The sequence below is a fragment of the Dermacentor albipictus genome, chromosome 1 (assembly GCF_038994185.2).
Source record: "Dermacentor albipictus isolate Rhodes 1998 colony chromosome 1, USDA_Dalb.pri_finalv2, whole genome shotgun sequence".
Lineage (NCBI taxonomy): Eukaryota > Metazoa > Arthropoda > Arachnida > Ixodida > Ixodidae > Dermacentor > Dermacentor albipictus.
This window is the reverse complement of record NC_091821.1, coordinates 348,344,806-348,371,389: the sequence shown is the minus strand read 5'-3', so window position 1 is coordinate 348,371,389 and position 26,584 is coordinate 348,344,806. Positions and strand designations below refer to the sequence as shown.

General features: G+C 40.9%; 1 protein-coding gene across 2 annotated transcripts; it reads left to right on the top strand.

Moving 5' to 3' along the window:
* Phm (Peptidylglycine-alpha-hydroxylating monooxygenase) lies at positions 1 to 25,104 on the top strand. 2 transcript variants are annotated; one of them, XM_065455859.2, is made up of 10 exons: positions 1 to 217; positions 2,098 to 2,155; positions 6,291 to 6,512; positions 7,064 to 7,147; positions 9,500 to 9,560; positions 9,813 to 9,877; positions 9,967 to 10,047; positions 15,841 to 15,968; positions 17,489 to 17,538; positions 20,484 to 25,104. In XM_065455859.2, the coding sequence occupies exons 1-10, from the start codon at positions 98 to 100 to the stop codon at positions 20,662 to 20,664; spliced, it is 1,050 nt and encodes a 349-aa protein (XP_065311931.1). In that variant the 5' UTR covers positions 1 to 97; the 3' UTR covers positions 20,665 to 25,104. The 2 variants fall into 2 exon arrangements, with proteins under 2 accessions (XP_065311931.1, XP_065311980.1); XM_065455908.1 differs by lacking the exon at positions 20,484 to 25,104 and adding an exon at positions 19,339 to 19,567.
* The last annotated feature ends 1,480 nt before the right edge of the window (positions 25,105 to 26,584 follow it).

The window sequence follows — 26,584 nt, the reverse complement described above, 5'->3', positions numbered from 1 at the left end:
GTTTTTTTTCTGTGTCTCGTACTTTCGTTCTCCCGACTGTGGGCCCTTGTTAACATCTGTTGCGTGGTCACCAGCTGTTTGAGATAACGCTAAGAAAATGGGAAAAGTCTTTGCTTGCTCTTTACTCTTACTATGTGTCACGGTTGTATATATGTCAGCGAATGCATCGGCGGCAACACAGTTCCCGTTGTTGATGCCTCACGTTCGACCCACGCAGGTAACATGTCCGTTTAGTTTCTTGTGTCCTACTCTTGCCCCAGTTGTCACGCTTGCCCGAATATGACAGGAAGGCGTGCAGTCCGCAAACCGCATTGGTCTTTCATCTTTTCAAAGTGGCGGACGTGGTTGTGCTAGGCGCTGGCCACTGAGATCGTAAATGCTGTTTGCCCATACTCGCATTTGCCGGGAAAGCCATATGGCTACGTGTAGTGAAGCTCGCTAGCATCTAATCATTCTTTGAACAACAACTGATGCAACGTTGCTTTTATTTTATCCTTTGCCCTTGGCTAATAATATGTTCGACGGTTGTGCGCAGATTTTGTATTCGCTGAACGTGCTTTGTTGGACTTTGGTTGGACCTCCGTAAGAGTTATATAACAAACATCTCTGACGTCCTCTGTTGCATATTCTTGTTCGTACGCCCGCCGGCATTCTTTCCCCACTTCACTACCGTTTACTTAAGCTAATCTCAGTTGACAGAGGCAGCAACCGTAAAACTTAAAATAGTAATGATAAGAGCTAGAGAGCAATATAAATGTCACTGCTTCCATCATAAACGCTCCATTCCGACCGGACGAAAAGAAAGTGCACCGTGACATACCTGTCGCTGATCAATTTCTTTTCCTTTCTTCTTTCTTTTAGTATTTGGTGCAAGCATCAGTATGGTAGTAATACATGCTAGCGATATGTTTTTCTCAGTGTACATGCACATCTCATTAGCTTTTTTTTTCCCCTCTTTACTTTAAATATGTGTTTTTGACCGATTTGTCACTGTCAGCAGAAACAACCATATTTTTTATTATGACGGGCGTGTCTTCGCATTAATCTTATGATGTTAGATTTCCTAGCTGTCTCATTTTTATTCACTACGTTGCAAAATAGAACACAGTCTAAGTATGGTGTACGATAACCGTCTAGTCCTGCTTGTCCAGAGTTCGAATAAAGAGTTGAGAATTGTGCTGGCAACATTTATTGGCTCGAGATAGCCTTGAGCTGTGTAGCATAGAGTTTCCTGCAAAAATTTTTGTTGGAAACTCTATGCTGTGTAGGAGTGAAACGTAATCCATGTGGTAGTGCATGCTTTTAGAAGGATGTCCATTTAGACCACTGTCAGTCAGTCTATGTACTTTCCTTTTTAATTTGTGATGATCAACTACTCATTAAATAAATTATGTTGAAGTGAGCCAAATTAATCACATTGACAAGGATTTGCAAGCATAATTGTGTTATGATTACTGCGAAGTGACTGTGGCAAAATGGTTTCAGAACATCAACCCAACCTGCTGCAGTGCAAATCATTGTTGAATTCTGCTGCTGAACATTGGGTAGTGAGATCACTGTGAAGTGACTGTGGCAAAATGGTTTCTGAACATCAACCCAACCTGCTGCAGTGCAAATCATTGTTGAGTTCTGCTGCTGAACATTGGGTAGTGAGTTTGATTACTAGACACTCGTGTCCGTGTTTTGCTGGAGGCAGAGGACAAAAGTGTCCGAGCACTGATATCTTTTGTGCATATTGAAAGAAACCATGTGGTCAAAGTTAGCATGAAGTGCTCCACTCTGTGTGTAGCTTTCAAATATCAAAATCAATCACTCAGCCAAGTGACATGCTTGTTTTTTACGGTTGCAAATAAATGCTATATCTTCAAGCGCCATGTTAGTTACTCCTTGTATTTATTATCCTCCCACTATAATCTCGCTGTGCCAGTTTGATTTAAATAAAAAACCCTGTTGGAACCATTTCAGACCAGTAAAATCTTAACTGAAACTAAATAGGTTTTTGACGAAAATAATAGTTGGGCCATTTGAGTGTTTTTAAAAACCTCGATGTGAAGGAAAAGCACTACATGTCATATATCTTTCTTATCTTTGATGCAGAATGAAACCTACCTATGTACAGCATTCCATATAACACCAAGCAAGCATAAGTATGTGGGTGAGTATGAAAAGGGGTTTCTCGCCATTAAGCTAATTACACTGGTCGATTCGGAAGAGATGCTAAAGTTGTCGAGTAAGCTCATGGATAATGCTTGAACGTTGCAAGTTTAAATCTGCCGGAGCATGACACAATGTTGTCATGAGAAATCACAGCAACCATTTTGACACGCTACTAGAATCTCATGCTTGTTTAGTCTTTGCATTCTAAATCTTGCAGTTAAATCCATGTCTCAACAGCCAAAGAAGAGGAAGTAACCTACTGCAGAGTATGTCATTCTGTAAGAACCAGTTAAAAACGAGTTACTCAATGAGGAGTAAAAAAACTTGTTCCAGACAAGCCAGGGAGACATATATGGCGAATTACACTGGCCATTTTGGAAGAGATGCCCAAGTTATTGAATAAGTTATTGTGGTATTTCCCAGTGTGTTAGATAGACAGGAACAAGAAAGGTCCCAGTCTAATATGCTGAAAAATACCTCAATAATGCAGAACCAACTAACCCAATGATCAACCATGGTATCGAATAAGCTCGTGGATAGTGCTTGAATGTTGCATGTTGAAATCTGCCGGAGTATGGCGTAATGTTATCATGAGGATGAATCACAGCAACTGTTTTCATATGCAACTGGAGTCTCATGCCTGTTTAGTTTTTGCATTTTAAGTTTTTCAGTTAAATGCGCACGTCTCAACAGCCAAAGAGGAGGAAGTAATCCACCACAGAGTATGTCAATCTTAAACAAGCAGTGAAAAACAATTTACTCAAAGTGGAGCAAAAAATTTGTTCTATAAGAGTGAATGGAATTTATCTGGCATTTTTCACAAGCACAAGTTGTGCTACATAGTATTTAGTGCATGTGGTGAGAATTCCTGTATGCTTGTACAATGATTCATTCGTGTGTGTTTTGTCAACATTTGCAGTATAACTTCTTAAAACTCATGGTATGCTTAGCAGTATTGTATAATGTATGCTTCTTTTTGTGCCGTGTTAGTTTTGCTTTTGTATCATCACATTTGAAACAACTGCTTGTCCATTGCAGTCTCTCTAGAATGAAGAGTGTTTCACACAACTAGAGCCAGACATTTAAAGAAAGCAGTACTTCATAGACTGATGTGACCAATGGCCAGCTCACTCTTAAGCTTGGCAGAATATTTTGAGTAATGAGCTTAATTAGCAAATTAACTAAGATATGCAACCTTGTAAACTTGGTATACAAGGTATAGCTTGTATTTTTAAAAGTTGCAGTGCATGCCATTCATTTGTTCCCATGAAGTTACCTTTTGTGTAGTTCTTCTCATGTCTTTGAAGCACTTGTAAACTGGAAAAAAGAGGGAGGGAGGGGGAGTGTTCTTAAGCATGTTCTCAACAAACGAAGCCAGCATGCTCTTTGTAAGTATGTAGCTAGTATCTGCATCCAATGTAAGCCGGACAGCCACTTCGATGCCATAGTCATAACTGATAAGTGATAAGCTAACACCAAAAGCTCACTGGAATATTCTTGTCTTCTTGTTTTGCAGCCACCACAATTACCTTTCGTTGAAAAACGGATTCCACAGCTTAAGCTTGTAAACATTTTATGATGTCATGTTTTCATAAATTGTAGATTTTCTTCGTATCTAGAAGAAATAATTTAAAGAACAAGTGTTATACCGGAAAAAATTTGTTTTTTTCTTGCCAAGTTCTCGTACTGTCTGTAGAGTTTCTGCCAAAATGGCTTTGACCAAAACTGAATGGCAGACGCCAAGCGTCATTTGTTTTATTAAAGCAGGAACACAAGACCAGGAAGGAGTTTGGCTTGCGACTTGCTTTCTTTTGAGAGCATGGTCAGAGAAGACAAACCATTGCAGGATCTCCAGCTTCATTGGTATCAAACACATAATGTAAAGCCAATGCACTTTACACCTATGGTTTACATGTGATGGGAGCTGTCGGTTCAAGTTCTAAACAAAATCCTGGGTGGCTGGGGATGCACCAATTTCTATTGTTCTGTCAGGTATTGCCTGCCTATTACTGAAAAAGGTTCTGCAAGACATTTTTGTTCTTTCTTGATTACGCTTGTTCTCAGTGCAGTTGGCATATTTAGATAGAAAATACTTTCTTTTTTTTTGGGGGGGGGGGGGGGGGTATTTATGTGTCTTGTCCTTAGAGAGGGTCACCATTATGAAGGCAATTGCATCAGATGTATCTGATCATGAACTACTACTTCGTAAAATGCAATTTGTGCCTTCAGATGAATATTTAGATAAGTGATCAGTTGAAGTAGCTTAATTAGTTACCTAACCGCACCACAAAAGTGTTCTTGTTAGCACAAGGTAAATGCAAACAATATGTCAGGGATGACAGGTGTGTTTAACATACCACATTTTATTTCTTTCAATTTTGATTATATGGTTGAATGTATCGCCTTATATGTGGCATTGGATAAGCAGATTAGCTTTTATATAGAAATCTTTGGATATAAAAGACCAGGTCATGTCTTATGCAATTTTTTAACAAAATGATTATGGAATGAAGTATGACTGTTGCAGAGGTTGATAGGGTATTTCATAAAAATAAATGTACTCCCATCAAATTAGGAAGGAGCAAATACCTACATGGAATGTTTCCTGTTGCAGAACTAATGATTTCAGTTGCTGTGGCCTCAACATTTGCACAGCTGTTTTAGGTGTAGTTTCATTGTGTGAACACCTGCATGTCATGGTTGCTAGATTTTACATGTATAGCTTCTTTGCTTTCTGGAATATATTTGTGGTTTTTTTTTTCCACCTGGTTCATTTTTTCATGGGTGCATTGACATTTTATCTGCTGTTTGTGGCTTCTACATCAGTCCTTATATGTTGGCACTATTCCTGCATTTCATATTTGTGCTGGACTTTTAGAACCCTGCTGTCTGTTCTTGCCCATTTTGCTGTGTTAAATGTGGAATAATTTAGTTGTAGTGAATATGTTTCTGCTGTATGAGTGAATGCATCCACAGAGTCAATTAAGTCAACTCCTATCTTGCACATGGCAACACATAAGCACTTTCATTTGCTGATCATAATATCAGTAATGAAAAATCTTGGCATTTAATGTGCTTAAACTGGGTTTCATTGACAACTGAAGCAAAATTATGTCTTAAAATCTGAACTTTTAGAGAAACTCGTGAGTTATAACTGAAATCTTGAATTTTAGCACAAATTTTACCACTTTATGTATTTGCATCTACATTAAGTGAAAGTATTCTAGAAGTTGCATCTGTTATATTTAGTTTAGTGTGCATGAAGATTACGCATACCCTAGCAAATATAGAAAAATAATAATAGAACATATAATTAAATAGAAAATTTAACAGAAAAAAATAATAGCTTATATGATCGTTGATGCCAATAGATGTATCAGTCCTAAAGATGCATTGGTCTTTTAGATGTCATGGCCTGTTGGTCCAATTAGATCAATTGGCCTATCTGACCGATAGCTGCACCCCCTCCACAGTGTAGTGGCAATATGATATTGCAGTATGAATGTTCATCACTAGGAAAAACCTAATTCAAAAGTAAGAGTACTTTATGTACAGTCTATGGGGCATGAGCATTTATTTCACGTATGTGGCACAGTGCTGCGAAAAGGAAAATCAGTGAATTTGTAATTGCACCGCAGTGTGGTAAAACTAAGCTTTCTAACTTCTGAGAATGGTTCGAAACAGAGACGCATATAAGGCTGCAGAACATAAATGAAAAGCACACAAGTGCAATAAGCAGAGATCAGAAACTATCACAAGCCACACTAGTATAATATTGAATGTGTGAGTTCTTATGTCAGAGCATCTCGTCTATATGTATGCGATGCTCTTGCTACATAGCTGAATCTACTGTAAAATTCGGGCAATAATTAGACTTCAGCAATTTATATTGCATTTAGAATTTATAGAAAATCCACAGCAATCATAAGTTCAGTTTAAGGAATGTTACAACATGTAAAGGTATGTCATATAGGATATGGAATTAGTCCTGAACTGAATAACTGGAGGCTATCTTTTTAATGATTTTATTCACCGTTATCAAAATTGAGCCCAATCAGTCTTTTTCTTCTTATAGCATATTTTCCTATGCAGGAAATATCTAACAGTGCAACACCTCTTTATCTGCTTTTCAGTGGCATTCAAGCCTAACGCAACAATGCACGTGGCCCACCACATCCTAATTTACGGATGTCTGGAACCGGGCTACCGTGAGCAGGATTCTCCAAGGGCAGTGTGGGATTGTGGAGAGATGAGCAACTCCAACTCGGAGTTCTTCAAAGGGCCGACTTGTGCTCGAGGGCCTCAGATCATTTACGCATGGGCTCGGGATGCTCCGGCCCTTTCACTGCCTCAAGGTAAACGGGAAAAATTGTGGATTCATTCTGTCTTCTTTTTTCCTCTTTTTGTATATTGACTAGGGTTAGGACCAGGTAATCACATCTTGCCAGGATAAGGACGAAATGCTTTGGGTGTGAAAAACATGGGCCAATCATGACCTTGAGTGCCGCTGGCTAACACTCCCTAGGCTAGATATAGTGCACCTACATGCACATCTGGAAGGTGTGGGTTCAGCTGCCACTTGCGTCATATTGCCTATACAGCTACTGTCATTCCACTTTTCCTGATTATTTGTACATTTCAGTTAAATATAACAGTCAATTTCTCCTGTAGTCATCCTGGCTTCATTGTCTGTTGACTTCATGTGGTTGTAAAATACAGAAACCCGAGCCCGTTGGTTTTCATTATTCTTCTCACTCAGTGCCAGTTTATCTCTGACTTGCAGGCTTCCATTAAAATTATGAAAGCTAAATGAAAAGCTAGTACAAATACGCACACACATTCAAGATGAAAAAGAGCGACCGAGAATACAGTACCCACTGTCATGTTCTTGCTATTCTTATTGCAGGTGTGGGCTTCAAGATTGGTGGTGATAGTGGCATCAAGTATTTGGTGCTTCAAGTTCACTACGCTGACACTACTGCTTTTCTTGGTGAGTACAAACAGCTAGGCGAATGACCTAATCTTATTTTATTTACTTTATTTTTACATACTGCCCATCCCTGTTGGGATTATTTCAGAAGGGCACACACATAACAAACATGTTACAAGGAATGTGAGTGGGTATAATTTGCATACACCATTATTTGAACTTAATGAGTAGTGAGTGGGGAAGACATTAGTGAAAATGGACGGAACAGCATAAGCAAATCACATTAAGTGCAGAATGCCTCATCTCGATATGTCATTTGCATGCCGTCACGTGATTGCATTTGTACTTCAAGCACTAGGTGTATAATGTCGTTAAACTTGCTCATGCAGCAGGGTGTTGAGCTTACTGACCTGAGGCACTACAAGAAATTCCTTCTTTTTTCAGGTAATGTGCAGCAGGTCTTCTCAGCTGAAACTGCTTGTACATCATTCATGTAATATTAAAGGTGCCCTGCAACTCTTTCTTAAAAGGTGCAGAGTTCATATTAAATTAAAGGTCATAACATTGTAAGGCTTTCTGAATAGAAAGTGTTTTAGTGTCCTTTCTAGAGCATGATTATTGAAATCAAATGTTGCCCTGCCATGCCTTTGTTACCTTCCACTCTTTTATGGTGTTCCCTCAGTGCTCGGAGATGTGTCAGTGCTTTAACATAGAGGGATGCCTGTAGTGTCCCAGCCTTCAGTTTGTGCTGAACTTTGGTTTCTGAAATGCCTTTGAAGTGAAATGGTCGTGTGACAGAGACCTTGCACTGCACTGCCCTGTCCAGTAGGCCGTGATAATGGCACAGTGGTACTGTTTTGCCACCAGATGGCACCACTTCGTTATCAGTTACGAAGTTTCACTGTTTTGTCAGACTTTGTCGCAGCTGCCTGCACATTCTGGCTCATTCTGAATAATGCACATGCTTACTATTACCACACACCACAGTGCACGTTCAAAATTTTAACCTTTGCCTCACTTAATCATCAACAATAATATAACCCACTGAAGCAAGTAAAAGTTCCTGTTGTGTTAATAATGAACAACCTATGAGAATGACAGTGGCTTTTTCTTTAGGGTAAAAAACTCTGCTACTTGCTCTTTGTTCACAGGTACCCACAGGAGACAATGGCACGTTTGAACACACAGGGTAGATGACAGGACTAAATTTAGCGAAAAATTTTGTATGCGTTGGAGAAGTGACAACAACTTGAGCAAATGACGGTCGCTCAAGGCCAGAAATGCAAACCTGAAGTTGTTTATTGCACTTTTTGAGACAATAGACATTCATAATTTTGCTTTAACAAACTCACATTAAGCAATGATAGTATATTCACTCTTAAACAAATGTACACCCTTTGGGTTGTATATTTGCCACAACAATAATCGTCATATGTCTTGCTTGCATTTCCTTTCTTGAAAACACTGCGCTCGCTACTTTCCTGTCAGGAATGCTCTGTCATGCTGATAACGCGCATGCAGTTCGTGGCTTGGAAGTACTGGGCTCGCAGCATTAGAGAAAGGAAATGCGGGCAAGATAGATGATGATTATTGTTCTGTGGCAAGATACGACTCAAAGGGTGTAATTTTGTTTAAGAGTGTTGGGGGTAGTTCTTGCTCTTGCCAGGGACATGGATTAGTCTGGACTTGTAAAAAAATTTGGTGAACAGCCATCTAATCTTTGCTGACCATCACAATAGACACAAAAAAAGGTAGGGAATTCAATAAGTTAAGGGAAAGTACAGGCAGTCTTTCAAATGAAACTCTAGATTGTTTGGCTACATTTTCAAAAATGATATCCAGTAAGTGTTCATGACATCTTGTAGCGACAAGATAACTTTATTTGCAGTGTTCAAAAGGTGTTGCATGGCCCCTTTAATGGCGAAAAAACTGCCACTAGAAAATCATTTCCATGTAATGGTAATGATGCTTGTGTAGTTACTGGCATACATGCATATGTTTGGTAACATTGCTGCAAGTTGTTCCTAGAAAACGCTGACTTCTGCTTTGGTCAGACTCGCACATCAAGAACATGTTTGGGGAACGACTACTGTCCACCGAATAATGGTCCGTTTCTTTCATGACTGCCATGTGCTGTGCAGCTGCCATTAGCTACAACCAGTTGTTACACCATGCACATATCATGATGAGTTAGCACATTCTTTGTTAGTGCTGTCTTTTTTCAAAGAGACTTACAGCAAGGTATGCAGATCTCTTCAACTGATTCATTACGGTACTGACCTAGCAGCAATTTAAGGCCCAGCTGAATACCACCTACAATTCTCACTTGCTCATCAACAGACACGTGCAATGCTTCTTATACACATATTTACATGATCTTTGAAATTTCTAATTACCTTTTATTTTCGGCAGACCCACGCAAGACAGACATGTCTGGCATTGTCCTCTCTGTGTTGCCTGGAAATACACAGCTGTGAGTAATTGCATTTTGTGACCTTTCCGGCAGTTGTACAGTGCTCAGTGATTCAAATGCGATAATCGGCCCGCATGGCCAGCCGATGCGTTTTGTGCCACGGGTGGGTGCAGGGGACAGCTGTGGTATACAATGAAAGCGAGGCCCATTGTAATGCATTATGACTGCATTCAGCTCCCAGTGATCACCCATACTTCTTCCTTTCAGTCCAATGTCCTGCCTTTGACTCTGTGTTGTTGTTCTTGCTTTTAGCGTGAAACGACGAGCTGGTATTTACCTTCTGGGAACAGGAGGCATGATTCGTTCACACAAAATGGGTAACACACCAATCTTGCAAACTTTGTGGCGTTGAGTGTCTGCTGCAAAGCAGTGATGCATCATGCTTTCTCCATTCTTGCATGTGCAGAACACTTTGAAGCTGCCTGCCTCATCGACGAGAACTTGACCCTCTATCCATTTGCATTCAGGACCCACACGCACAAACTCGGTAGGTGGATTGATGTTTCTGTAGTTGTTTTTGACAGGGTATGAGCAGGGCCTGTGGCCCGTGTGGTGCAACTTAGTCTCTTATACACTAATGCCAATGACGGGATTTGTTTTCCCTGCACAGATTGAATACTTACGTTTATTCATTATCATAGTGTGCATCAGCAGTAAGGATTATTAAAGGGACATTAAAAAAAAGTAAGCTGAATTGCATTATTAAGTTATGCTTTTGCAATACCAAAAAAGTGAGAAAAGCGCTCTTACCATGTGAGGTGATGTTATAAGCCAGGAAAGATGCAAAAACTAAAAATGGGTGACCAGCTCACCTTGATGTGGATTTTGACATGTACTCAGGCCTACTTAATAATAATAATAATAATATCCTTTATTTCATGAAAATAGTACACATTCAAAAAACCGGTCAGCCCAAGCCATGGAGGCTTGTCGGGCTGTACTCGGCAGTCAGCGACAAGTACTAAAAGAAACGAAATAAAGCATGGTTAGCAAGCTATAAACTGAAGCAATTTACAAAAAGCAAACTACAACAAAAAAGGAGGCTACAACACAAAAGCAAAATACCACAAACAAAACGTTAGCTACGAGCAAACGCAAGCTAGAAAAGATACAAAGTGAAACAGACAAGGATACACACCAATCTAGACCAAACGAGACTAATCGAAACTATAGGACAGGCTCTAGTGAATGACAACTAAACAGAAGAATAATTAGTTTTGAGGTACAGCTTGAGTGTCCATTTTGATGAGATAGAGTACAGTTCAGTGGGTAAAGAATTAAAAACGTTAGGAACATAATATTTTCTGGTAAAACGACCAAAACGGGTATAACACCGCGGGGTAGTGAACGTATTATGGTGCCTTAGTGGTCTGGCAGGAATCAACGGAAAAAGAAAATCACTGTTCCAAAAATGTTTTATCACCACAGTTTGGAAAAATAATGCTTCAAATGAGGGTAACTGCAAAAAGGAAAATAGGTTAGTATTAGGAGGAATGGTCTCATTGTATGCAACGTTGCGAAGAACAGATTTCAGAATAGAATTCAATTTTGCGCGCCATGTAAATGAACAGTGATAAAATATGGTAATTCCGTATCTAAGATAGCTGTACACAAGTGCGTGAACAATGACTTTCCGGACAGAAAACGGGAACAGGTATCTAGAGTTATACAGAAGACAGGATACTGAACGTAACTTTTTGCTAATACCTGTAAAATGAGTGTTCCATGTCATATGAGAATCAAACATGATGCCTAAATATTTTACATTAGTTGCGAACTCTAATGGTATGCATTTGCAGTTTATACAATTAGAGTTGTGAACAAAAAATGGCACAGGACGATCAATTTTTTTATGGGGATTATGAAAGCAAACTAGTTTTGTCTTTTGTCTATTAATTCCAATCCCGTTACTTGTACACCAATCCATTACAGACGTGGTATCTGCTTGAAGGTTATAAACGCATGTATTAAATGATGCATGAGTTGATAGAAGGACAGTGTCGTCGGCGTACTGGAATATGCAGCATTTTGATACAATTTGAGGCAAATCATTGACGTATAGGTTAAATAAAAGTGGAGACAAAACAGACCCCTGGGGAACACCCGATTTTAACATTATTTTTGTACTGGAATAGTCACCTATGCGCACCACCTGAGAGCGATTGCTAAAATAACTAGACAATAACTTTATAAATGGGCCCCTGAAGCCAATTCTTTCTAGCTTATCAAGAAGTAATGTGTGAATAACGGAATCGAAAGCCTTACTTGCATCTAAAAAAAGAGCGCATACGAATTCATTATTATCAAAAGCTGAGTAGATAGCGTCCGTAAATTCTTCTAGTAGTGAAATAGTGCTTTTTCCCTGAATGAAACCAAACTGTGCTTGTGACAGAACATTATTTTTATTTAGGAAATTGGTCATCGTTACGAGCAGGTGTTTTTCAATTATTTGACTGATTGCAGGAAGAATGGAAATCGGCCTGTAGTTCTCTACCTTGCTATGAGAACCACTCTTATAGAGCGGCTTAACCACAGCCACTTTTAAATCGTCGGGAATAACGCAATGATCTATATACCCATTAATAATGAAGAGAAGGACGGATTCAAGCACAGAAAAATTACGTTGAATATCATGAATGGAGATACCATCTATACCAGGTGGTTTCTTAGGTCTAAAGCTAAATAAGATGCTGTGCAAGTCTGCTGCAGTAACCGGTGGCAAGAATGCCGATCGTACAGTATTAGGAACAGCGCTACACGCATCTGGAGCAAAAGGCTGAAGATGTGAAGACACTACAGAAAAAGAGTAATTAAATTCTTGAACGGCTGACGTAAGGTTGCTGAAATGCTTTGCGAATACTTCTTCTAAAGGTTGATTGGTGTTTCGTCCGAGTACTTCATTAATAGCTGACCATGTCTTTTGGGGGGAGTGTTTGCTTTCATAAAAGATCTTGGTGTAATACTGACGCCTTGCCGACCGAATCATGGCGTTTACCCTGTTCCGGAGCGATCTGTACAGATCTCTAAGGTGTGTATTGTTCGGGCAACGCTTACAACGTGACCAAAGGGCATCTTTTTCTTTAATAGCCGTCAGTATATCGCACGTTAGCCATGGAAGTTTGGGGTTGCGTTGTTTCACGGTGATTGTTTTCTGGGCGGTAATTTTTAAAGAACGGATTGCATCAACAAAATGCGTATAAGCGGTGGACGTCGTGACATTACGTAAAAATTTGGTCCAGTCATAATTGGCCACAAGACTGTCAAATTTAGCGATATCAAGGATCTTTAGGCGTTGAAGGTTAGGGCGGGATCTAAAGGGAACTTGAAACGCAAGATGACAGCCTACAATATAATGATCGGCCAGTTTACACTTTACTACCGCTGAAACAGTGCTAGCCAATGGGGCTCTTACATTCACATGGTCAAGGCAAGATGACACCATTTTGCTTCCAATGTATTCCTCTCGCGTGTAGGCACTAATGGTTGGACTGACTCCCCATTTTGACAGAATGTTAAGGTACTCGCAAACCACTGGCCTTGATGGCGATAGAGTGTCAATATTGATGTCCCCAATCAGACAAAGTAGACTATTTGGTGATAACGAGTGAAGAAGATCATTTAATTCTGTTAAAAACAAATTTGCATTTTCTGAAGGAGGCCTGTAAATAGAAACTAGGCTGATATCAGCATCAGGCACTACAATCTTTAGCGCAACACACTCGGCAGAGATGAATTTTGTGGCGAACGATAAAACTTTTAACCTTTCATGCACAAACACCATGATGCCACCTCCTCTCCCTATCTGTCGTGTGAAAGAATAGCTGGAATATTGCTTAAGCGGAAATAGGGGAACCAAATCGGCATGGATGTTGATTTCCGTTAGGACGATTACATCTAGTATGTGGTCAGTGTTATGGAAAAGAGCAAGAAACTCGTTCCAGTGACGACGAATGCTACGAATGTTCATGTGTACAACCGAAAAAGCTCTGTCCCCTTGAAGCGATAGGCTGCAGAAGGAAGCTAAATCATTGCACTCGTGAAAGACAGTGTTCATTGCCGAACAAGCCTATCAAGGTCGGCAAAACCATTGATACGTATTAGAGGTGTGCCTTCTGATCTTCTGACAAAAATTTTTCCATTTCTTGACCACACAAATTTGTATTCCATTTCTTTTCCCTTTTGTCGCGCAGCCCAAAACAACTGTTTGTTAAAGCCCGTTAGATTGTCGCAGAAAAACAAGGGAGGGATATCTTTGCTTTCAACTAGGGACCGTAATTTCGCACGTGAACTCATCCGTTTCTCTTTTAAAATTCTACTTACAAACCTAACTAGCACGACAGGTGCCCGTTCACGCTTTGCTGGCATTCGATGGATGGCTTCCACATCAGAATCATCAAAAGGCACTTCCAGCTTTTGTGCCAAGTCACCAATTAGGGAAAAAAGTACTTCCCTGGGTTTCTGCGGTAAACCGTGAATTTCCAAATTCGGCAACCTGCTGTACTGCTCTACCTCATTCGCCTCCTTTCGCAGTTGTACAATTTCCTCTGACTGTTTAGAGGCAACAGAGCGCAGTGTTGCTACTTCTGTCTCCAATTTTTCAATGGTGACCTGGCGCTTTGCGTCCGAGGCACGCACCTCTTCATACCCTTCCGACAGGAAAGCAATGGAAGATTCGACGTTCTGCACCGATTTGTGAAGTGCATCCACCGTAGTTCTCAGAGCGAGAAGCTCGTCTACCTTTAGGACAAGGGAGCTGATGGCGTCTTTCAGCGGAAGTAAGGCTTCTATCTTTGCTGCTAATTCAGATACTGATGCCGAAACAGGCACTAATTCATCTTCCGTCGATGCCTGGTTGTCCGGTAGACAAGCACGGCATCGCCAACTGTCTCGCTTATCTGCTCCCTTGCCCGACATGACACTCAGTGACGCCAGCACATTTTTTTCCAAAGTGAAAACCCTGTTGGCATTCTACGCAGGTTAGAAATTTGCCCTCAGCCGGCAGCAGTTTCCTACATAAACCACAGTTCGGTTCCATTGTCATCACACAAATCAGAAAGGCAGTAGTCGGCGGCAAGCATGAAACTATTGTGAAAAACAAAAAATGAATACTGCGCCTCACCTGCACCAAAGACAGGCGTAAGCGTGTGCCGAGGGCTTGCCGCCGACTGCGAAGAAGCTGCCGCGCGGACGAGACTTTATCCTCCTGGACGATGCAGATGCGCAGGCGCAGGCGTCCCGACTAGTGCGCCATCTTGCAGCCAGTGATTCGCTCCCGACGACAGAAGCTAGGCTAGGGCCTCCAGGATGGTTGAAGCATGTTCCACGCCGCCCACAACTCGGACAGATGCTCCCAGCAACGGTTGCACCAAAGACACGCGTACGCGTGTGCCGAGCACTTGCCGCCGACTGTGAAGAAGCTGCCGCGCGGACGAGACTTTATCCTCCTGGACGATGCAGATGCGCAGGCGCAGGCGTCCCGACTAGTGCGCCATCTTGAAGCCAGTGATTCGCTTGCAGCCAGTGATAATTATTTATCAGTCAATATAGACTGCACTGTATTGTAAAAGAGCCATAGATCGAACCGAGTGAGTTTTGAGAACATTTACTGTGTCACAACAGCCAGAGTAGAAGAATTTAATTTGAAATTCATGATGTTGTACTGACATACCAGTGCTGAGGTTTTGATGCAAAATTAAGAAATTGAAGTTTGGTTTTCATTCTCTATTTTATATAATAATCAGTCTCTTACTACAACATAAAAAAAAAGAAATTAAAGTTTTGAAGTAACTCTTTATAAATTGATTTACATGCTCTTCTGTGTCCCGACTTCCGTTTTTGCTTAGTGGCTTCCGAGAACAGAAAAGTCTCTTGCTCCCAAAATATATTTTTCGTTTGTCTGTGCTTGATTGGGCATTTTGTACATAAAGTGAGAACGATGCTGTTGCTGGGCATACACTTTTGACTACATATAGTAAGAGGATGATGAATTCTGGGTTAGAGAACCATTGAATGCCCAGTGAATTCTGGGCATTCAAAGGGTTAATGTTTGCTTGAGAACCTGCATTGTCATATTGTTAGTTGTACAGGATTGAGAAGGCTGGCTGTTTACTTTGACTTTTGCGGGGATGTATTACAAGAAGAGACATACCTTGTTGCACTTTGTTTGATGGAATATGAATTGAACAGAGAAAGTCGCTGGCAAAGAGCACTTTTGTGTTGTTCTGCATTTATGCAAGCACTTATGGCACCAATCTATATGCTGACTACTTGCACTTTGCAGGCAAGGCTGTTAGTGGCTATATTGTTAGAAATGGCCAGTGGATTAACGTTGGCAAGCACGACCCATTGCAGCCGCAGATGTTCTACCCTGCTAACAAGGGCATCAAGGTCACCAAGGGTGATATCCTGGTAAGTTTAATTTTGTCAGTGCTGCTAGTGATGTGTGATATAACCCTACTGATAAGAATTGTCAGCCACAGCAAAATAAATCATTATCCTATATGTCAGCATGCTTAGTGAGGACTATTTATATGTGCATTTCTGTGCTGTTAGTAGTTTAGAGTAATACACTTTACCTATTGCGGGTTAATTTTTGCAGCAAAATCCTTCTTTGTGAATGATAGCCACACAACAGGATGATGTTTGTGGAACCACTTGGAAAATTACTGGCAGTGTTGACCAATATAAGAGCCCAAAGCTTTCTGCTTTCTTAGCTGAGAACTTAGTGATGACTAGCTGGTAACTTAATGCCCTCATGCGATTTGACACACTGACATTTGTGATCCAGCAGGTCACATAGTTATCAGGAGGTTTGATATTCCCCCATGTTTAACCATTGTGTGTCCTCTACAGTTGTAAAAGGCAGTTACTTGAGCAATGGCCTTTCTTGCTGCCCATCTCATTTTTAGGAAGCACGCCAGTGTTTCCTCGGGCTTATAATTGAGGACCAGGCATCTGCCGTTCTCTTTAACTTTATTATGCATTAACGTTCGTGTAGAAAGGATTGGCATTTGCTTTTTTATTTGCAAATGTGATTCTTGTGGAGCTGCTAGAAATGCCTCATTGTTTATCCAGAATTGATTTCCTTCCTTGAGTGCTAATAACTTGCGCACAGCTTTTTTTCCTAATAGTGTAGCTTTTTTCTGTGTTTGTTTTTGACAAAATCCTCAAACATTGACACTTGAAATGTGTGCCTGATCTGCTAGAAGTATTCCAGACTGTGGTGCTGATCCTGGGTAGACAAGTTATCTTTATATACTTGTACAGCGTTAAAGCACTTAGAAATGTGGGCACCCCAAAAACACAAAGGCATCAAGCATGATCGAATGACAGGGAAGGAAATAGGAGATGGGAGTACAAATATTTTGGATGTGAAAATGCATTCAGGCCTTTATGGCTCTGGCATGCCATGCTAGTCACCGCACAGCTAATTATACACATGGACATCATTCCGTGGCAATGAAGTGAAAGCTGGGAAGCCAAAGCACTCACAAGTAAGAACACTCTGAAAAATTTCCGCATTCTCATCTGCATTAGTGTAAGCTGGGGAAGAGAAAACATGACATTTTCTTTACAAAAGCAATGTAAGGCAAAATGCACCACAAAGTATTAAATGTGACTGATTTTTCTGCTTTTGTCATCCGTGTTTGAGCAAATATGAAACTGTCGCAGGCTACGCAGATTCAGTGCTTGCTCCAAAAACCAAAAGCGCTGCGACACTGTAGCACCGGACTACTTGGCACAGTAACACTGTGCAAAAGCTCCTCCCCTATAGCTTTCCCTTCATTGCTACAGAATGTTGTCTGTGAGTATAGTAGAATAAAGGGTGTTATTTAAGCAAAATGTAGATGTAATTGAACTGTGAAGAGCAATTGCTCTTCCACTGAAGGTTATAAGTTCTAATGTTGAGTGTCTTGTTTGTTGTATAGGCTGCCCGTTGCACAATGTACAACTTTAGGAACAGAGCCACTTATGTTGGGTAAGTAGCTAAGCATGGTTTTAAGATTTTGTTCTTGTTCTGCATGTTAATATGCCAAAATTAATGCAAAGTACGTAGAACTATATGAGTGAAATTTGTTCTTATTATACCTCTAAAAAGAGGCTTTCTGTAGAAGTGAGTAGCTTAAGTTCAGATGTGCTGTTGTCACTCATGTAATGCTTAATGCATTTGCTGCCAAGCTGATCTAAAGGCCGATTAGAGTTTCGTTTTCTTTTGTAATGAATTTTTATGGATACACGCAAGTATATGAGAATGGGCATGTGAGTTTTTGCTCGTGATTTTACCAGATGCCAGCTGTACAATAAGAGGTAGGCCATCCCATTAATGTGGAGCTACCTTTAATGCAGATTACAAGAACCTTGAATGAACTGATGCAGTGTAATAACTTGCTAAATTATTAATGCGGTTGTGTGTAATGTGCTGCGATTTTCAACTTTTAGTATAATAATGAGCACAGTGCCACTTATTTGTTGCAAAAGTTTCTAGGTGAGAGCATTCACAGCTGTACTGGACCTAAGCTTTCTGACAGTACTATTCTTGCTGCCAATGATGTATGGTATTTATCCAATTCTATCAGGCCCCCAAATCTAATGCACATCCAATCATGGGTTCAAAATGACAAAATAACAAAAATTATATGCACCCAAATCTAATGTCGACCAGACCTTGGTAATGAGAAAGAAGTAGCATGTCTCCTATTTTTGCTATCAGGCATATGTGAAGTTTGTAGAATTTACTGTCACAGGACAAACATTTATTTACAGTTAATGTCCATCATCGCCACTGTAAAAAGACAGCTCTTTATTGCTGTGTATGAACCACAACATATCCTCTGTGCACTCTACTGCATTTTTATTCTGCATTTCTTGAAACAAATCCACTATGATCGGGTATGGCGCCCCATATCTCGTCTAGCCATTTCACCTGTTTGTCCTGCAATGCTTGCAAACCTCCTAAATGTCAAGAACACATGACACTGCTCTGTTGCCACCAGCATAGCATGTAAAATTACTTTTGTTAATGACCAATGGTTATGAAAGTGTAGTGTTGCTATTGTCAACCTAAGCAATATTTTATTCTACCACCATCTTATGATGACAGTAGTGATGACAATGACAGTGATGCTGACTTTGATGGTAGCCTGTTGCCACGCCAATGCTGCAAATGCAGTTTCATATCCGATTGTAACGTGTAGGCATTTATTTAGAAAAAAAAAACTTGTGCGTTAGAATCCGGTAAGTATGGAAATTTGGGGGCATGGAGTCTTATAGAAGCATAGACACTGTGCTGCAACATCAGTTCAGTTCTGGTGATAGCACTTCCACAAAGCTTGGTCCAGTCTGATCAACAGCATTGGCAGATAGAAGAACACGTTACTGCTACAGTGTACTTCACTGTTTCATTGTACAGTATTTTGAGGCTGCTTTTGCCATATTAACAAAATGTCAGGAGTGAATCCTGCTCAAATTTGTGTGTGGTTCCCTGCACACTTCTTTCACATACGAGGGGGGACCCAAAAATAGCCGGAATTTTCTGATAAAAAGCATGGACATCATTATTTCTTTAAATACAATGTTAATCACCCTAAAACTGCTCTCCATTAGTACTAATGCACTCGCTCAAACGTTGATTCCATTGTTGGAAGCATGTTGCGTGTTGGAAGCATGTTGCAAATTCGGGTTCTTTTATACTTGTTAGCACAGTCGTGAAATTGCATTTGACTTTGTTGACATCGGCAAAATGCTTGCCTTTCAAGTCCCTTTTCATCTGACCGAACAGAAAGAAGTCAGCAGGAGCTAAATCTGGCGAATAGGGTTAATGAGTCAAGGTAGTCGTCTACGTTGAGGCCAAAAACTGGCGAACACTGAGAGCCATGTGTGCGGGAGCATTGCCATGATGCAGGCACCACTCGCCGGAATTCCACAAGGCTGGACGTTTTCATGCCACACTTCTGTGCAGCCATTTCAACAGCTCCAAATAAAACTGTTGGTTGACGGTTTGGTTTTGAGAGATGAATTCTGACTGTATGATCCTTTTGATGTAAAAAAGAAACAGATTGGCATCGTCTTCAAATTTGATTCAATCTGACGAGCTTTTTTTTGGACGAGGCGAGCCGGGTGACTTCTATTGATTTGTCTGTTGTTTACTTTTGGGGTCATGCCCATAGCACCGCCACTGGTCATCTGCGATGATTTTGTTGAAAAACTCTGGATCATCTGTGACTGTGTCCTTCATTGCATGACAGGCTTCCACGCTATGATCCCTTTGCAGTTCGATGAGAAATCTGGGCACAAACTTAGCAGCTACTTGTTGCATTCCCAAATCGTCATGCAAAATAGGCTGAATATAACTCCAGGACAACCTGGAGAAGTCTTCAAGTTGGTCGATTGTTCTGCATTGATCTTTCTTGATGGGATCACGGATTTCGGCGATGTTGTCCTCGGTTCGTGCACTTGAAGGACGACCGTAACAGGGCTAATCTTCAAATGTCATTCCCCCTTTTAAACCAAGCGAACCATTTGTGCACTTGCACTTTACTCAGGGCATGTCCTTTGCAAGCTGTTTGCATCATCACAACAGTTTCTGCTGCATTGTTGCCAAGGAAAAAGCAAAACTTCACAGCTGCACATTGTTCATGAAAGTCTGCCATTTCTTTTTGTCACAAGTGCACTACAGACACCCAAACAAAGCTGCCACAAAAACAACACACGTCGTTGTCGGTTGACACTACTTGGCATACTGATTCGGGAGGAGTCCTCTCACAGAACCCTAGCGGCGAGACCTCGTGCTACAAGTACACGATGTGCAGGAGTACGATTCCAGTTATTTTTGGGCCTCTTCTCCTAAAGAAAAGAAGAGATGGCATTAGGTGAACCCAGATCATGAGCTAATTAAATTACCTCTTTTTTATTTCATTTATATAGCTCCACAGGCAATGACGAAATGTGCAACTTCTACATGATGTACTATGTGGATGGAGACAAGATCCTCGACAGAAAGGACTGCTTCTCGTATGGGCCGCCTGTCTACTATTGGGGCCGTGACCCACTTCTTGCCAATGCACTTACTCCCGAGGTTGACAAAGACGCGAGCACTCTCGAGTAACCGTCTCGCAACCTGGCATGAGCCAATGGGATTTCTGTGTGACCAGTCTCCTCGACTCCATTTTTCCCTCATGACCTGCCGACTTTCCGAACATCATTTCTTATCTCCCACTTTGGCTCCAGCACCACTTATGCTGGCAGCACTAAGAAATGGCTGGTTCAAAGGGTCTCAACTATGAGAACAAATCTGCGCAGTAGTGCCACCACTGGCACTGGCAGCTTATCAACTCAGTGTTGAACTTTTAATGCTCGAGATGGAAGATCAGTGCACTTGTGCTGAAAAGTGTTCTTTTTTTAAGTTGTTGTTACAGCATGAACTCTGAGCCTACACTTGAGTTTGTTCCTCAAATCCGTCAAGTAGGACAGTAGAGTGTGTGCCCTTGGCTGGTGCAGCCACTGTGCCTCACAAGCACTCTTCAACAATTCCTGAATGATGATTTCATAAATGGGCAGATTCATGTCTAAATGATGGAAATGAGATCGAGGGACATTTCTCGATTAACTCTGTCGCAGTTATTTGTGAGAAAAGTTGTTAAAGCTTGGCAACTGCTCTGGCCGTAGGACCGCACTGCTGTTCTCTTAACAGAGTTGAGGAGACTCGAGTACAGGCTTGTTACGAATATAGGGGCAAGGTTATAAAGTGTCTTCAACGAAGAAAATCTCTGTTTATTCAAGTCACCCTTCGTTATTTGTCTTACTCTGAACACTGTGCTCTTGTTCAGTGTGGAACATCACTTGTTACTTTTGGGTAGAAGCACTTGTACAAGAAAGGCCCGAGCACAGCTAAGCAACTGTTGCAAATCTTGGTATTGGTACGTGCATTGATTTGTTTTTTTTTTCACCCAGCTTGTGATGCCGTGCAACATACTTCTTTTGGGAGAACTGCTATCATCTTAGTTGTGCATGAACTTGTTCCTACTGCAAATGAAGATCGGGCTGTATAATTCAAATGCAAACCTGCAGTGTATGGCAGCCACTGCAATGCAACTGCAGTACCAGTTTTGCCAAAATAAAAATGTTGAGCTACAATTTTTGGCAGCCAAAACCCCAGTTGAGTGTGACATGGTGCGAAGCATTGTTGTTTCACGAGAAAAGTTCCCACGAATAGTGTTAATTTTCTGAAGAAAAATGGCTAACACAGTAGTAACACATGTGCGAACTGGTGGTATGTGCAGTGCAAATGTTACTGTGGTTGTTGAAGATGAAATGTTTTATTCCATTATAGTAACTTCGTTTGTTCCGTTTGTGTGGCGTAGTGTTCACATTCAGAGATTTTGTTCCAGTAGGGCACTGCAAGCTACGGGTGTCCGAGCTGCATAACAATGATGAGCGGCATTGGCATGCTTACACTTTTGCGTTTGAAAACTCAAAAGAAAGAGCAAGAGAGAAAGAGCAGAAAGAGCATCGAGTGAGACCGCAACTCGTTTGCATTAAATTTATGTTGATGGTACATGCCAAAAAAAGAAAAAGGTTGGGTTGCAGTGCAATAGGATTTGTGCACACTAAATACTGCTGAGTTACTAGTTTTCACACTGATCACTCCTAATGCATGACCATATAAGCATGACTATAGAAGAAGATTATAGTGTGAAGCCTTATTTTGTGCATTTTGGCAAGTTCTTTCCTGTCATGATTCTGATGGCTTGAAATAGGTATCCTAAGCAGCATAGAAGAAGAAGTTTATTGGAAGCAGCATATAGAGAAGAATATTATAAGGAATGGCTATATGCTTTATTTCAATTCCTTGTTTACCTTTCATCAAGACACGAGTTTCATTGCAAACTTGACTTGAAAATAAAGCATAGCCCCTACTGTATTATGGCATGGCACTGCACTTGTGGCTAGCTGCACAATCTTGATTTACACCGGTGATTTAGTTCTGTAGTAAGAAGGTTCTAGGCTTGATTCCTAGCCATGGAAGCAGCATTGTGATGAAACAGAATGCACAAAGAATGTGTGCCAAAATTTTAGTGAGCATTAAAGAAATTTATGTGGCCAGAATTGATGCAAAGCTCTCTGTGATGGCACTCTTAGTCCAGATGCAGCTCTGGGTTGTGAAACCCTTGCGAATGAGTTTTAAAATCGAGTAACTTGTTTGTGTTCATGTTGCAGTCTACTAGTATATTGGTTACATTAACACAGGCAATACAGCAGCAGGGCTGCAATATTAACCGTTTGGATACGACTATTAGACCACGAAATTTAAGGAGTCTGTACAAGCACTTTGCAGCAATGTAGCTATTATGAGACAATGCAAGATGCTATTGGACTGACGTAAAACTTGTGTGGGCAAAAGTAGAGTACAGCGTGTATATGTGCTCTTATGCTTGCTAGTATCAGTTCTGAAAAGCAACTCCATTCTGGAATGCTGAGTTTTAGAGCTCGAGCATGCCTCTTGGCTGGTGGTGGAACCACCGTATTACGCTTAAAAGTAATGACATGCAAGGGGCATTGCAGTCCAATTCCCCTCTTCCTAGGAATTTCTTCCATCTTCTTTCCCTTCATTCACCCATGCTTCTGTACCAGCTATGAAGTACCTCCCATCTATGTTTTCTGTAAGGTACATGCTGAAGGCTTGTTTTTCAGGGGGTTCTCCCACGTAGTCTCTTTTTTTTTTGAAAAGAAGAGAGAGGTTAAGTGACTGCTAAGCTTTTTTGGAACAGGAGTTTGCAAGCTTCATCAAAATCTTAATTTTGTGGGTTGTCACTGTGCACCATTGCTATTGCACTGTATGCAGGATTACAGCACAGTAAACTGACTCGAAGCAAGATCTGTACGCACACCAATTATTTTAAATTTCTTAACATAACAACACTTCATGTTTAGCTTTCATTGCTACAAGGCTTACCCACTTAACAGGCGTGTATAGTATCATGCTCTGTGGACAGACTAAATGCAGCCATCAAGGCTTATCCTGCTAAATTTTACTTCTTTCATGTCTAAGATTCTGTACTTACCGGCCATAAAAAATGAAAAACAGTTTGGTAAGCCCAAAGTTTGGCATACATTTCTAGCGAGTTGTATTGTTGCCACATGTCTGAATGAGAAAAGTACACCTGAACAACTATTACACTGACAGTCATAGAATGTTACTACGTGGCCATGGGAAATGTAAAGATCTTAGTACATCATTGGTGGTATGTGTTTTGGTTTCAATAAACGTGTAGCGTCTACCTTTCCCTCCTCGCACGAAACAAATACGCATAAATCAAAATGCTTGCAATTGCTACAGCTGAGATCTTTGTTGGTGCCCAGTTGGAACACATATTATTCGTGACGATAGTATATGCAATTGCTGTCAACTTTCTTGGTTGCATGCTGTTTTGTGGTTATGTGCTAGTCATTGCATATATTCTAAGGTACGTAACTGACATTGAAGTACTGTCTTCGTTAAATGTAAATGGGCTACATTGCTTGTGAACTACCATGCTGACTGCGGGCGGTTTAAAAGTGTTCCTGCACTATGCCAAAAGTTCCAGTACCCTAAGGAATGAAAAGAACTCTCCTACTCACCATCAAGAGGTCCAAAGAGTTGGGAGTGCCACAGGTACTGCAGCACACATCCAGATCGCATATAGTATGGTGAACACGAGCAGCCCATATACTTGTGACAAAGGCTGTACATACGAGCACTTGCGTTGCATAACTGCTGCTGGATCTTTGTTTTCATCTGATGGCACCAAGGCTATGTAGTCTGTCGTGATGCTGGATGGCAATGCTGACAACTTGTTTTACATTGTTTTGCATGGTACTAGTAACTTTTATATTTAATGAGTATTTAAGATTTTACATTTTGAAAAGTGTCTAGATGGAGAGGGGACCAATGAAGATGTTTACTACTGCACACTGCAGATGTACTAGCTACAGCCAGTGTTACAGCTATTCTACAAACTAAGCAGTGACATTCAGCTGTGAAGCTGTGATCAGACTTTTTAAGTCCAGCAGCAGCACAGATGCTCTGTAGCAAGGTCTTTTGCATGGTTGAACAAAAGATTTGTGTAATTATGTAAGGCTTTGATTCATACATGTAATAGTTGTTCAGATCGTGACCTAAAACAAGACGGACAAGCCTGTACTGGTTCACCAAGCTCTTTGATGCTGGTAGTAATGCTCTTACCATTTTGTCCCTGTGATCTTAACAATTCAATGTGCGGCATTGTGCGAATCTAGGAACACTCATTGTCTGTTATCTCTAGTACATACATTCCAAGAAGCCTTGTGATTCAAGTGTTCATGTTACAAAGTGTTATTTCTTCCTGGTCACTGACAACCTTGATGTGTAAAAATACCGCACAACTGACAGCTCTTGCTCTTATTGTTTAAATGCCGTAACTAAGAACTGACTTGTGCATGTTGTACATACGTGTGACTCGTGCCCGTTTCCCTGTATTGTTAATGTCAAGAGTATAAGCAGTAATAAATCTTATTCGTTGCACTATCATCATTCACCTTTTTCATGCCTGTAATACTGCAAAGCGCTTCAAACATACTGCAGTACATTTGGGTAGTATGCTGGGAGAACAGGTTCAAAACTTCAGTGATTATGCGATTTTCTCCTGCTTATCTCAATACTTGCTTGGAAAAAGAGCCTTAATCTCTTTTGGAGAAATTCGGCTGATCTGCCAGATTAACTTCATTATCATTATCATGGGCACCACCGAGTGACAGCACATCTGCACCATGAAAAGTGATCAAGGCAGAAAGCTGGGCTAGTTGGTGTGTCATCATTATTCAAAAGACTAGCGCAAAATAGCAGGGACAAAGACAGAGAAGACGACAGGACGAACGCTCGTGCTGCGCTCGTCCTGTCGTCTTCTCTTTGTCCCTGCTATTTTGCGCTAGTCTTTTGAATAATGAAAAGTGAGTCGAAGTTTAATTGGCTGATGACTAAATGTATTCACGTGCATTGGCAGCCACAGCAGTGGCAGAAGTGTGGACAGCTGTGGTTGTAAGTAAAGCAATTTCCCACTTCGAGCATGCTTTGGATTTTGAATCATTGCATGGCGATCTAGGGTACTTGGGTAACTTCTTTCAGAGTTCTAAAATCCTAAAATTTGCTCTTTGCCTGTTTTCACTCAAATCTTGCATGGGGCTGCATTCTACGCCTGGCTTTTAAAATAAGTCTGTCATTTTTTACTTTTTTGGCTCTTGGTACAGAAATGAAAAACAAGTATCTATCATCTCGCTACTCAAAAGCGCAAATACAGCAATAAAAGCAAACTGGCATCATCATACCTTTGCAGAGCCTGCCTGCCACGAAGTTGCGTTGTCTGCAGTCAAGAAAACGAAAGCAATAATAGTGGCAGTTATGCCAGACTTAAACTTAGGCTGAAGTCACTTTCTTGAGTGCTAGAATTGAAAATGAGTTTTATTTTCGCCCTTTAATGACTGAACCAGGAAACTCCCTACACTAACATGTTGTACAGGCAGAAACAAAATTCTGCAGGATATGCAAGCGTGTGCTGAACTGCAACGAAGCAAGCACCTGGCATAACATTGTGCATCTTTTCATGTTTGTGTGTCCACTGTCGGAATCACGGTGAGTGCAAAAAATTATGCTAGGTCAGCGATGTCTGTTTCAGCTATTATGACTTGTGACAATGCATCACACACTCCACCAGCCACCGCTCTCCTCACATAATTTGTTGGAAAGCTGGCCAGGAATGGCTGTATTGACAGGAACACACACGAAAAAAATTGCATGTGCAATGCCATGAGTCAAAACCAGGCACTTGCTTTGTTAGAGGGCGCAAGAATGCAGCTTGTTACATGCTTGCAGATCACACAATATTTTGCCCCCGCAGGCACAGAATGGGCTTCACACATGCAATCTTTGAAGAGACTGAACAGATTGTCGCTCATTTCAAAAATAATTTTTGAAATGCAAGAGTATAAATATGCAAGTTGTTGAGCATGGAAAT

Coding starts and splice junctions, on each gene's coding strand:
- Phm (XM_065455859.2), top strand. CDS start 98: ATGGGAAAAGTCTTTGCTTGCTCTTTACTCTTACTATGTGTCACGGTT. Junction 6,513..7,063: donor GGCCCTTTCACTGCCTCAAG/GTAAACGGGAAA, acceptor TTCTTATTGCAG/GTGTGGGCTTCAAGATTGGT. Junction 10,048..15,840: donor GACCCACACGCACAAACTCG/GTAGGTGGATTG, acceptor TGCACTTTGCAG/GCAAGGCTGTTAGTGGCTAT.